Raw genomic sequence first — 13,305 nt, forward strand, 5'->3', positions numbered from 1 at the left:
TTTTTGAATGCTGGCCCCTATTTTGACCAGAACCAAGGTTGGAACCTTCCTACATGTTGGTTAGGGAGCCTGAAGATGGCATAGTAAAGCACCTTAACTGGTAGCCAAATAAAGTAACAATTGGACAGCTGAATGGTGTTTGATTTGACACCCTTCAGGATGTGAGCACCATCGGTAGATGTCGAAGGGCATCTTTAACTGCCGTCCGACCATTTTTAAATCATGTGCACTATTTGTGACACCGATTACAGCTAAGCACTCATCACCGTAGGCTTCCTGCATCATTTGGTGTGTCTCTGATCCGTGGAACAAGTAAACAACTAACCATCTTCTTTGAATAATTCAAGGGAATGTTGCCCAAAAGTGACAAAAACCACTGATATCTTGACAGGTAACCCCCACCTCCCACCCAAATCATTTCACGACATTTTCAAATTTGTGCCTGGAAAATGACTGGGGTTACCTGCAAAATATCTGAGTTTTTGAGAAATTGATGTGGTCGCATTCTCTTGAGTTACTAGAGCGTAGCAAGTGCTGGGAAAAGCTTAAAATTCACAGCTAACAAACTAGCTGCTTATCCTTGGCCAACACATTATAATTTTAGCTATGTCACTCAGAATAAGTGAATGTCTGCATACTTTTTGGGGCACAAATTCGCAATCAATAAAAACTAGGAAGTTCTCATATACTATTTATGCAAGTGATATGTAGACAAACATAACTTTTTTAACAATCATTAGTCGTTAGAAACAATAACTACTGTTACCTTACTTTGTTCTAAAATCTACAACAAAACATCATCACTGCTGTCTGAGTCCATGTGTAAACTATATATGATTGCAAATTTTCAGTAACAGTTACAAGGCTTATAACCATCTTCACTTCCCTCTTCCTGAAGCTTTACAGTGTGCTGCACACAGTCTGCCCATGATGAAGGGGAGATGATGTCTACTGCTTCATGCTCAGCTTTCTGTTATCTTGAGTATTTTGTGCTTTTCTGCTACATAATCTTTAACCTATGCCCAAATTAATTCAGTTATATTATACTGACAGCGATATGGAGGTAAAAGCAAAATTGTGTGGCCACATTCACATGCAAGAAAGTGAAGTTGATACAGTTTGTCACATGACTTGTGTAAATTAACAAACTGCAGGAGTTCAACACAAGTCTGGCTTATACTGTGCAGAGCATACTATCCACTTTCCTGGTGTTTGTACTTGGTGTTGCCTCTGTAACAGCTGAAATGGTATTCTCCATTACAATCTACATCTACATCTACATTTATACTCCGCAAGCCACCCAACGGTGTGTGGCGGAGGGCACTTTACGTGCCACTGTCATTATCTCCCTTTCCTGTTCCAGTCGCGTATGGTTCGCGGGAAGAACGACTGTCTGAAAGCCTCCGTGCGCGCTCTAATCTCTCTAATTTTACATTCGTGATCTCCTCGGGAGGTATAAGTAGGGGGAAGCAATATATTCGATACCTCATCCAGAAACGCACCCTCTCGAAACCTGGCGAGCAAGCTACACCGCGATGCAGAGCGCCTCTCTTGCAGAGTCTGCCACTTGAGTTTGTTAAACATCTCCGTAACGCTATCACGGTTACCAAATAACCCTGTGACGAAACGCGCCGCTCTTCTTTGGATCTTCTCTATCTCCTCCGTCAACCCGATCTGGTACGGATCCCACACTGATGAGCATCTTTGGAACAAATCGTAAAAACTGTGATAACTGTTCAGTGAACCAGTTCTCCAAACCGACAGTAGTCATTTCTTACATCTCACTACTAGCTTTCTCACTGAAACAAAACCAGAAGATAACATTTATTCGAGAACTTTTTCCTATGCAAACTTTAAAACTGCCAGTTTCGTCACTCATTTTCCACAAGGTTTTCCTGGAATGATTCTGATTCAACCATGTTTCATTCAGGTAATACACTGTTGGAGCAACTTATTGCCTTATCCTGTGTGTCATTCTATTAAAAGCATTCTTCCATCATTACTTTTAACATATTTGAAACCAGTGCTTTATAATTTCTTTGCAAGTTTCTGCGATGTTGGGTATTAATCATCTATACACATTTCAAACACAGAGAGCCTTAAAACATCCTTGTCAAAGCCATCTATTTGTGTTACAAGTCTCTTGGGACACAAAACCAACTTCTCCTGACATTTCTACAGCTTGTAAATTTTTGTTTACTATTCTCTGTACACTTCTCTTGCCAATGCACACTTCTGTAGTTTGTTGTAGGTCTTCAAAATGTCAACAATAGGCATCCCACTCTCAGATTCACAACTGAAAAAGTTATAAATGCAGCAAACACACCTCCCCACCTGCTTGTGGAGCACTTTGCATTTATTGCCATCACTTAACATTTTTATTTGGCAGTCGCACTAACATATTTACAGATACACATTCACAGCTATACTGCTACAAGGAAATAACATCGACATCTGGATGAATAGCTGAGTTGCTCAGCAAATGAAACTGTATTGTCACAAAGAATGCCATCAGTGTAGCATGTGGGAGAGAGATTGCCACCACCTAGGTGTATTTCATGGATAGCTGCTCAGAAAGAGAATTAATATTATTTGCTGCTAGTGGTTAATGGAGGGATATGTGCATAACAGATGAAGAGTGAGCTCCCTTCCTACATGACACGGACTATAGTAATTGACAAAGCAGATATTTCAAAACTTTGATTGTGTCTTCTTGGATATAAAAAGCCTGTCAACATTCACTCAGTGCTGCACCATTCACAATGACCTTTCTTTTGTTTTTGATTTACTTGTAATTGTCTGATTATGAGACTTTAAAACTAGCAGGAGAACAAATAGACACATCAAAACATGTAAATAAATAAGTAAGAAATGACTGACTGTACCAGCACTTGCAGATATTTCTCAATTGGGCTAGTTTGAGTCAATTTTGCTACAGAAAAGGGTTACTGCATTCTTACGTTTCTAAAATATAACACTTAACAAATCAAATTAATGTTACAATCAAGGCAGAATTTCATGCCTGTTTCATCAACACAGAATACCAATATATACTGGAAATGTAACTCATGACACACAACTGAAATAATGTTATGTCCTGAACCGTGTAGCATCGGGACATAAATTCTGCTGAACAATAAGATATTGTTATGTGTTAAGATTCTGAGATCCTGAAACAGCCCTATTTAAAAAATTAATTTGGGCACATATTCAAACTACTGCTGATTGTTAGTCCCATTTTTCTGTCTGTTACTTGAATTTTTATAAGAGTGTCACATCTAGTTTTCCAAGTCTCCTCAGATAAATAACACACAAATCTATTGCAATGTGCTCATTACATTGAGTATCACATTAAATTTTGCTATCAAAATTTTGAACAGTAGCTATTTTGGACCTTACAATAAGCACAAGTACCAATGCGCAATTTAAATCTTAAACCACTTAAGACACTGTAATAAGATAAGTTATGCTACCCAACATTCTTACTGACATGCAACTGAAGCTCCATATGAATACTGTGAATACTGTTTTACTTGCTATATTATAAATAACAGTGATGAAAGACACAAATTACTGACAAGAGATTTGCAGAGAAACAAATCATAAGAAAACTGCACTAAGATCTAATCTTTCTCTTAAATGTATCTGTGAGTCTAAGGACAGAAAAAAATAAGAGGGGGGGGGGAGGCAGGAAGGGGTGAGAGAAAAAGGAAAAATAATGTTTGCAATTCTAATTTAGGATTCCTCTGCTTTACACTGTATGGTAAAAGTAATACAAATTCATTTAGTACCATTCTATGTTTATACACCACTTTTAGATAAACCTGCAATTACAACAGCAAAGAGCATTTATGATAATGTAGATAACATCTACATAACACATAAACACCAACCTTCCTGCAATAGATATAGAGTGGTACAAATGGTGTTATTAATTTAATAGTGGAATTTGAATTAGACAATTTATAATTACCTCCAGTCACAGTTAATGTAGCAAATTCATACTCAGCCACAGCGAAGCCTGCATTATTATGAGCAGTGACACGAAGATGATACCAAGTAGCTGGGTCCAGGTCCAAAACAACAAAATTGCCACCTGGTTTCACATTGTTAGACACCTGATTCCATTCTGTCTGTGACCTAGACATTGAAATATCATTTATGTAAATAAATGTGATTCGCACACATATTTTGTAACATAATAGACACAATAAACACAATATATTTTCCAAAAGCAAAATTTCTTAACAAAACCCCTATACTTACTTCTTCTTGTGTTCAACAACAAAGTACAGCATTGGACAACCACCATCAGACCATGCACTTAAATGTAAAGTGATACTGCCAGAGGAAACTTCAATGAAACGACTAGCTTCTGGTATACCAGGTTTTGCACCCTTGGTTTTTGTATTCAAAATGTCTGAGGCATCTCCAGTACCAATTCTGTTATGACAAATGTAGTTACATATTTAGCAACATGTAATATCAAACTGCGCCTGAACAGAATTTAGGTTTTTTTTATTACATACCCATTATAAGCCGTGACATACACCTGGTAACGTGAGCCACACCAGAGATTCTCAATGGTGAAAGTCTGTGTCTGGCTGCCAGCCTGTACTGTTTCCCATTCACCGAATTCTGGCTTGTAATGAATAGTATATCCATGTAAAGGTGCATTATCCGTTGGATGTGGACGTAACTTTATTGTGATTGAGTTTGTTGTAGTAGATGTTAAAGTGACTTGTGGTTTATGAGGTGGTGCTACAAAAATTGAAACTGTATGTTACATTTATGTTAAAAACAATATAGATTACCTTAAAATTTTACATTTCACCAACATGTGTTGTTATGGGTAAAAGATTTTAATCTACACATAAACAGGACATACCATTTTAATCTAAATGCAATAAATTGAAATGCTATAGTTTGAGCAGAATTAGACAAAATATAGCCCCAACAGAATTAGACAAAATAAGCCAGATATGAAGTAATACCTTTCATAATAATACTACAAGGAGTTTGTACTGTTTTTTGATTTTACAATAGCACAATGTACATCGAATTCATTCAACTCCTGTATTACTAATCATTAGAGGTACAAAATAAGTACATGGATAATCAATAGTGCCTTCATTACAATGGTCAACCCCTTTTTCACAGTACGCTTCAAAAATAATTTTATTTACTCAGTTAAGACTGTACTAAAAAACAGAATACTGCAAGAAAGTCCTGAAGAAGATGGCATTGAAGTCTTAATACATTCAATATAAATTACCTGAAAGAGTTTAATAAATAGAAGAGTATCATGCATAAAAATAAAAACATACCATGCACAACCAATCTGTGAGTAACAGTGTCTTGGCCAAAGGAATTTTCCACAGTACATGTGTATTCTCCAGCATCTTGCCTTGTTACAGATGTAATGAAGAGTGACCCTTCTGGCAACTGTTGAATTCTGTCATCTGGCTGAAAAGCAAGTCCTTTCACTTTCCAAACAATTACTGGAGGAGGAATACCAACTGCAAGGCAAGGCAATTTCACATCTTCCTTATAGGTTGCAGTGAAGTTGTCATCAAATGATGCAATTTTTGCTGGAACTGAGAAGGAAGGGCAAAGACTGAAGAAATGGAGTACATTATTCTTGTTATAATAAATAGTGAAAAGAAAATACAATATTAATCAAAGTTGGACACAGAACGTTTTTACCTCTCGGGCTAGGTGACAAAGAGACAGGTTTTGAAGGTTGACCTTCACCAATTATAGTTGATGCTGTCACCCAAAATTCATATCGCTCTTTCTTCTTAAGCCCAGAAGCTTCATAGCTCATTTGATACTGGGGTACCTTCTGACTTTTGGGTTCCTCCTGGGGAAGAGACCATAAGAATGGGGTAAAACAATTCACGCAATCTTAAACAGTTCAAATTTAACTAAAAACTAGTTACCTCCTTTGCTGCTTCACTGTCTTCCTTAACATAGACTGTGTACTGAGTAACAATTCCATTTGGTTGCTCTGGAGGTTTCCAGCTGACAAGGATTGATTCACTTGACATTACCAAAGCCTTTACAGCATTTGGTGCTTCTGGAACTGGAAATTTTTCAAAGAAGTTTTACTTGGTGGACTGTTCATGAGCTTGTAATGGGCAGAACCATGAATTTCAAAATAATATGCTGACTAATTGATTTAACTGTGGCATTACATTACAACAGGAACTTATAAATATGTAACAGTGCCTCAAGGATTATATAAAAAAAAACACATCTGCATGTAATGCGTATGCATTTGCACCTAATGTGCATGCCTGATATCCATAAGACTTCTTCATTTCAGTTACTATTATTATTTTTCAGTGTCACATTTTTGTTTGTTTTTTAAATTAGGATGCCACAGATGTTTGTACCTTCTTTGTTCTAGTAATAGTATCTAAACATTCACACTATAACATTTTTTCTTTGCAAGATTTTTGCTTTCTGACAACAGTGTGGAATAGTGTCACAACAGCACTCATTTTGATTGACAAGCTTTTGGGTTTGCAAGTGAACAATCATTTTCTTTGCATAATATGTCAATAAATTCCCCAAATTGTCTTTCTCTGATGCTCATTTATTGACGCCAAGAAAACACACGTTTTAAAAACATTTTCATTAGGTTTTCATAAAATTATGACATAAAGTATTCGGTTACTAATTATTATTATATGCTTTAACTTGCTGTGTAAGTCTGCTTCATAAATTTTATGAAGTTCCTTCCCTACTTTGTAAATCACCATTACTGTGGAATCAGTGGGTGTTTAGAAAATTTTACTACTAACAGAGAAACAAAAGTGAGACGTAGACAAAAAGTCTGACTACCCTTGCTCTACATGAAGCAGTGTTCAGTAAAAACTAATTAAATTGGCTGCTCGAATCTTGTGTAATGTTTGGTTTTTATACATTTGTTCAACAGTTCATATATTTAACACACAACGTCAAACATTTGCATTGTATGTATATATACCCACTTTTTGGAGCCCTAGATTATGCTTCATACAAGATAGTATTCCTTTTAATTTTACTGGAGGAATCCCTGTATCATAAAAACCATATTTTGGAAGTATTCTTCCGACCTTCCTAAAAATGGTGTCATAATCTGAGAGATATGTGAGTTTGTTAACGATTCATACTTTCAATATGAATTACATATGGTAATATGAATACATATGGTACATGAAACATCTTTGAGGTATTAACTAAATGGCCATGAAAATATTTATCTATAGGTGCTCAGGACTTATTAAGATTGCTGCTGGGGCAGGATGACTAGTTAAATATAATGCAAGCAAAGTAGAATACTAATCAGTAATGTAGTTTATTTCATCACTGGTACTTGTTAGATCTAATGGTACCAATATTAAATATTGAACAGAAGAATAATAAATCAGATTGATTACTAGTCATATTTTATTTTTATAATTGGATATGACACATTTTGAGAACTAAATCTTCACTGCCAGACACACACAAAGGAAGGGTTATGTAAAAAAAGAAAGCTTGGACACTATTAATAAAATTGAAGTCATACTGTAAGAGGACGGATATCAACAATGTATGGAAAGATAGTTTGCTACTTATTGCAGAGAAGACATGTTAAGTTGCTGGCAGGCATGATTAAAAGACACTAACACAAAGCTCCAATGTGCAGTGTACTTGCTTGTGTGTATGAATGGTGGCACATAGTTCTGTTTTGCTGATGATGGGTGTGGGCAAAAGCTTTGTGTAAGTGCCTCTTAATTGTGCCTGTATGCAACTTAATGTGTTTTCTTTACAGTAAATAGCAGTCTTATCTTTTTCTACATTGCTGATAATGCTTCCTGCAGTTTCCATGTGTAAAAAGTACTGCTGCCTTTATCACTGGAACTGTTTCTTCTGTAAGTGATAAGATATAATATCAAATTCTAGGGTAACTTAACCGTATGTACTTGAATCTAAGCTGCACTTTTTTTCCGGTTTTTGTAATCCAAAAAGCCGCCTGCTGCTTAGAATCGAGTGCAAAGTAAGCGGAAGCGCCAAAACTTCTGCGTCAGAAAAAAAAAAAAAAAAAAAAAAAACGGTGGAAGACGAGCTTTTTTCTCCGCCCCAAGTTTCGACCACTGCATTTTCATACTTCATCCAATGAAGTAAATAAAAATTCCATATTGTTCAGCTTCGAATGTAGCAATGTACTACGAAAATCTGACTGGCAAGACTGTTTGTCAATATGGCCAACTCTACATTCTTAATTGTTTCCTACCTGTGAGAAGAGATGGTTGCTAATAGGAACTTTTATGAATTGTGAATCACATGCATTATTCTCTTCACCATAAGAATAATACAAATATAAACATTTTGCCATGTATTCTTTCGTGTTTGCTGCTATCTCATTTAAATCCTGTCTGCCTAATAAACTACAAAACTAGAATGACACAACAGCAAACGTGGAAGAACATACATATCATGTCATATTTATATTCATATTATTCTTATGCCTAATAGTGATACAGTCAGAAATGAAGCACGGCAATTGACTAGATTTTTAAATCTAAGATGACTCTAATTTCTGTGCAGAATGTAATTTACTAAAGAGGCGTCTACAAAGATTTTCAAACGGAGAAAAATTTTCGTTAAACTCTCGTTCAGAACATCTATCATACGCAGTCTATTATTTGGTTCTTGTTGATCATTATCAAAGAAAGCAGAAGTAACAACAAATAGCAGTCTCTTGCCATTGTGTTGCTAATGAGACGATTGCTCTCTCTCTCTCTCTCTCTCTCTCTCTCTCTCTCTCTCTCTCTCTTTGTGTGTGTGTGTGTGTGTGTGTGTGTGTGTGTGTGTGTGTGTGTAAGCGGCGGTAGCAGGCACAAAAGCAAGCCATGCCGTGAGCGGCGACAGGCCATAAACACTCATTATCAGGATGTGACAAACAATGCATGACACAGTGTACAGTAATGCATTTTCAGCTTAGAGTGACGTAAACACGTATAACAAAGAGAACGGCACTTATCAGATCAAAGAAAAATAAGCAATCAATTCAAACCAGACGAAGCACGTGAAAAAGGAAGGGTACCCGTATAAATACAGACGGAGCGCCTGACGCATAGCAATGGCTACATGGTGAAGCTTAACTGCTAAGCTTACGACTCGAACCACACTACTATAGCTGTATCGTCATTCATTCGACCTAAATTGTGTCTCATATTACAATGGAGCAACTTTGTTTCGATTTGGAGGTGGGGCCTAAAACTTTTCTCTCCCCTTGAATTTCGAGTCTCAAATTTCAGGTGTGGCTTAGATTCGGGAATTTTTTATTTTTCCTTGATTTCAAGTCTCATTTTGCAGGTGCGGCTTAGATTCGAGTAAATACGGTAGTCAAATTTGGATAGTCTCAATCCAATAATGAATCATCAAGGTGACATGGTATTACAAAATGTAAGACTTATTCAGATATCTTTTACATCTGACATTAACATTTAGGTGTACCTTCCAAAGGATCTGTACCATTCAGTCACTTACAACAACAATGACAAGCAGCTAATAAAACAAAGTGATTTGAAGAGAGAGTAAAGATCAGTCAGTGAAATACATTTTAAATGTGATGAAACCAAAATGAAAAGTGTAAGTTGTCAATGACACAACACAGATCCAAAATTAAAAACACTGGATTGTTCTCGACTTCCATTTTGCTGAGATATTTTTCAAAAAATTGTAGTCTTCAGTAACACCACTTTTACTACATATGTACAAACTATAAGATTACTAAATCTACATGACATCAGATCTAGTTTATCTTAACAATACAGAGAAGTAGCAACACAAAGACAGGATTTTAACTACATGTTATTCAATAGTACTGTGTAAGTGGTATAATATGTACTCTGAGTCTGAAACTACACTGCTACATACTGCTTTGACCTGATATCATCGAGTATTGATTTGTTGTTCGGTGGCAGGAGGGGTTGGGTTGGGTTGATTTGGGGGAGGAGACCAAACTGTGAGGTCATCGGTCTCATCGGATTAGGGAAGGATGGGGAAGGAAGTCAGCTGTGCCCTTTCAAAGGAACCATCCCGGAAATTGCCTGGAGGGATTTAGGGAAATTTTGGAAAACCTAAATCAGGATGGCCGGACGCGGGATTGAACTGTCGTCCTCCCGAATGCGAGTCCAATGTACTAACCACTGCGCCACCTTGCTCGGTGGTTATTGATTTGGTTGCTCCTTGGAATAATGACATCCACATAACTAAAAAATGATAATTTGCTACTAAGACAAGCACCAATTTCCAGGTAATGTTGTTTTTACTAAAAGTATTGACACAAAAAACTTACCATCCTGCTCAGTTTGACAATGAATTGGGGGGCTGCGGACACCGTCTCCTCCAGAAGTATAGGCAAGAACTTGCATGCTATAATTTGTGTATTTTTTCAGCCCATGTAGTATAGTCTCACTTGCAGATGTTATTTTTGTGTCTTTGGTGTTATCATCTGAGAGGAAAAGAAGGGGCAGAAATGAAATTCAGTAGTTATCTTTAAGTTCCCTGTGTTAATCAATGCAAATGCAGGAATTTTCAAATGATGGTAACAGTCAGACACTCAATAACATTTATTGTGTATACATCCATTTGAGATCAATCACAAACATACACAGTCTGCATTAAATAAACTAACACAGTTAACTCTTGAAATAAAAGGCAATGTTAACATTAGCTATGATTATTTGAAGTGAAGAAATATATCAATACACAACTTGCTGAAACAAATAATAGTGTTGCTGGACTGACACATTCATAAGTGAAAAAAGATCTGCTGCAACTGTAGCATTTGTAACACTCAGAGAAATTGTTCTTGAGGAGACACAAATGGTACGGAAAAAAGGAATGGGAAGGACAACGAGTGAAGTTGTGATTCACAAGGAAAAGGTGAGCTTATATCCTGGTATGTGAGAGAAAGAATGTGCAGTAAAGGAGTTGAATATTAAAGTGGTTTAACACTCAAGGTTACTAAATTACGAAACAGAAGTTCTGGCCAAAAATTCAGGAGGCCAAATATTCAGCACTGCCAATGACACATTTAAGAGTAAAAGTACATGACACCATTGGAGCATTCAAAAATTCAGGAGGCAAAATATTTAGCACTGCCAATGACACATTTAAGAGTAAAAGTACATGACACCATTGAAGCATTGGGAACTAATAGATCCTTCCTCTGGGTGGAGAGATGTGTAAGTTGAGGCAGGTAGGATTAAGGTGGTGTAGCCCTGCCATCACTACAGGCGGTGTCTTGAGTGGTCCACCATTCCTTTTTAATGTTTCCCAACCTATTTACCTCTCCTTCCCAACAAAAGAACTATTAGTTCTGAAAACCAGGATAGCGTCATCTACTATTAAATATTTTTCCTCCTGAAGATACATATAGTTCAAGACGGCAGAAGTAAAAAGTTAGGTGAAGTTGTATCTCCAGTTTTTATGAATTCAGGCCTTAAAGGAAAAAAAATATATAACAGCAATGCTCCACAAAGTTCCAAGTCTTATGCTACGCAAAAAAACTACAGTGAAAAACCATCCAATTCCAAATGTAAGTGTGTTACGTATGACTTGCACCCTGACAAATCTAAACTCATTGAAACTATTAACTCACTGCTAGAAATTGTGCAATCAATGGAGGAAAACAAAGTGCTATCCCAAAGGCTCAGAAACATTGAAAGTGAATGTAATAAACTATAGACCACCAAGCAGGCCAAAAGCAGATGTAACAAATGAGAAGCATATAAACTGGCTGAAGATAATGTCACTACTTCCGGTAGTCCAATGCATGCAGCTTGCTACACAAATCACAGCATCTGTACTATATTGCCTGCAGTAAAAGATTTTTGTATGTTGCATCAAAGAATTTTATCAAAAAATGACAAATTAAATGCCAGGAGGAAAATAACACAAAAATTATGCAAACTGTGTGTCCACTCCAGCTGAAATTGTCACTCGGAAATAAAAACAATAGGTTATATCAAACCAGGTGCTCACACAGACAAAGTACTATCAACAGTAAACAATATTTCTTGAAAGAAAACAAAGGAAGACTCCATTATGATCTATGGTGGTTCATATGACGTTCCACACAACAAAGGTTTGCATGCTGCGGATGTCTTAAGAACAGCTTTAAACCACCTGATGCATTCTAATGGAACTGTACTTGATATTCTACAAAGGCATGACTTGGTATGATCTTTATGGGTAAACAAGGCAGTGATAGCTACAAATAGACATTATGCAGAAATCTGCAACAGTTCTGCACATGTTCATAGGATAAAAGTAAACAAATTTGATAGAGAACTTTACACCACTCATGGCCTTCACCTCAAAAGGTGTGGGAAAAATCATCTAGCAACTACAATTTGTGACATCACTACAAATGCAAGGAACAATGCAACTCAGGACAGTCAGATTTGAACAAAGAGTGCACCACAACACAACAAAATTGCAGGAATGGCAATACACAGACTACAATGGACAACTGGCTGGAGAAAAACAAGATAAAACGGCTTCTTCTCAATATTTCAGTGTGTGGAAACATGTGAACTTGGAGAAAATACCTTGCCCAGACCTTCAACTGAAACTTCTTTTTTAGAGTGCACTGTGTAACTTCTTCTACAAAACAAAAACTGACAATTTATAACCAAAACATTAGAGGCCTCTGCAGTAAGACCAATGAACTTGTAATCAATATTCATGAACCACAAGGTATAAACTATGCCCATGATCTGTGATTTAGTGAGCATCATATTAATTTTGGTAGAGAAAAATTGTGATAAATACACTGAGGCAACAAAAGTCATGGGATACCTCCATGTGAGGGACCTCCATTTGCCTGGTGCAGTGCAGCAACTCAATGTGGCATGGACTCAACAAGCCACAGGAAGCCCCCTGTACATTTATTGAGGCAAGCTGCCTTTATAGCCATCAATAACTGTAAAAGTGTTGCTGGTGCGGGATTTTGTGCACGGACTGACCCCTCAATACGTACCATAAATGGGATTCATGTCGGACGATCTGGGCGGCAAACCATTTGCTCGAATTGTCCAGAACGTTCTCCAAACCCATCACGAACAATTGTGCCCCAATAACATGGCACATTGTCATCCATAAAAACTCCATCATTGTTAGTGACATGACGTCCATGAACGGCTCCAAATGGTCTCCAAGAAACTGAACATACAGAGTGCCCAGTCCATCAATATAAACACAGCCCACACCATTACAGAGCCACCAGCAGCTTACACAGTACCTTGTTGACAACTTTGG

General features: G+C 37.0%; 1 protein-coding gene across 1 annotated transcript in view; it reads right to left on the reverse strand.

Annotated features, from left to right (window-relative positions):
• LOC126091914 (Down syndrome cell adhesion molecule-like protein Dscam2) overlaps positions 1–13,305 on the reverse strand; it is an 895,908-nt gene that overhangs the window by 110,821 nt on the left and 771,782 nt on the right. Inside the window, exons 23-29 of the mRNA XM_049907230.1 lie at positions 10,337–10,492; positions 5,943–6,085; positions 5,707–5,863; positions 5,328–5,597; positions 4,530–4,761; positions 4,267–4,443; positions 3,974–4,140 (exon numbers count right to left, since the gene is read on the reverse strand). Of these exons, the coding sequence (XP_049763187.1) occupies positions 3,974–4,140; positions 4,267–4,443; positions 4,530–4,761; positions 5,328–5,597; positions 5,707–5,863; positions 5,943–6,085; positions 10,337–10,492 (1,302 nt within the window). The remainder of the gene's footprint in view (positions 1–3,973; positions 4,141–4,266; positions 4,444–4,529; positions 4,762–5,327; positions 5,598–5,706; positions 5,864–5,942; positions 6,086–10,336; positions 10,493–13,305) is intronic.

This window comes from Schistocerca cancellata, chromosome 7, assembly GCF_023864275.1.
Source record: "Schistocerca cancellata isolate TAMUIC-IGC-003103 chromosome 7, iqSchCanc2.1, whole genome shotgun sequence".
Classification (NCBI taxonomy): domain Eukaryota; kingdom Metazoa; phylum Arthropoda; class Insecta; order Orthoptera; family Acrididae; genus Schistocerca; species Schistocerca cancellata.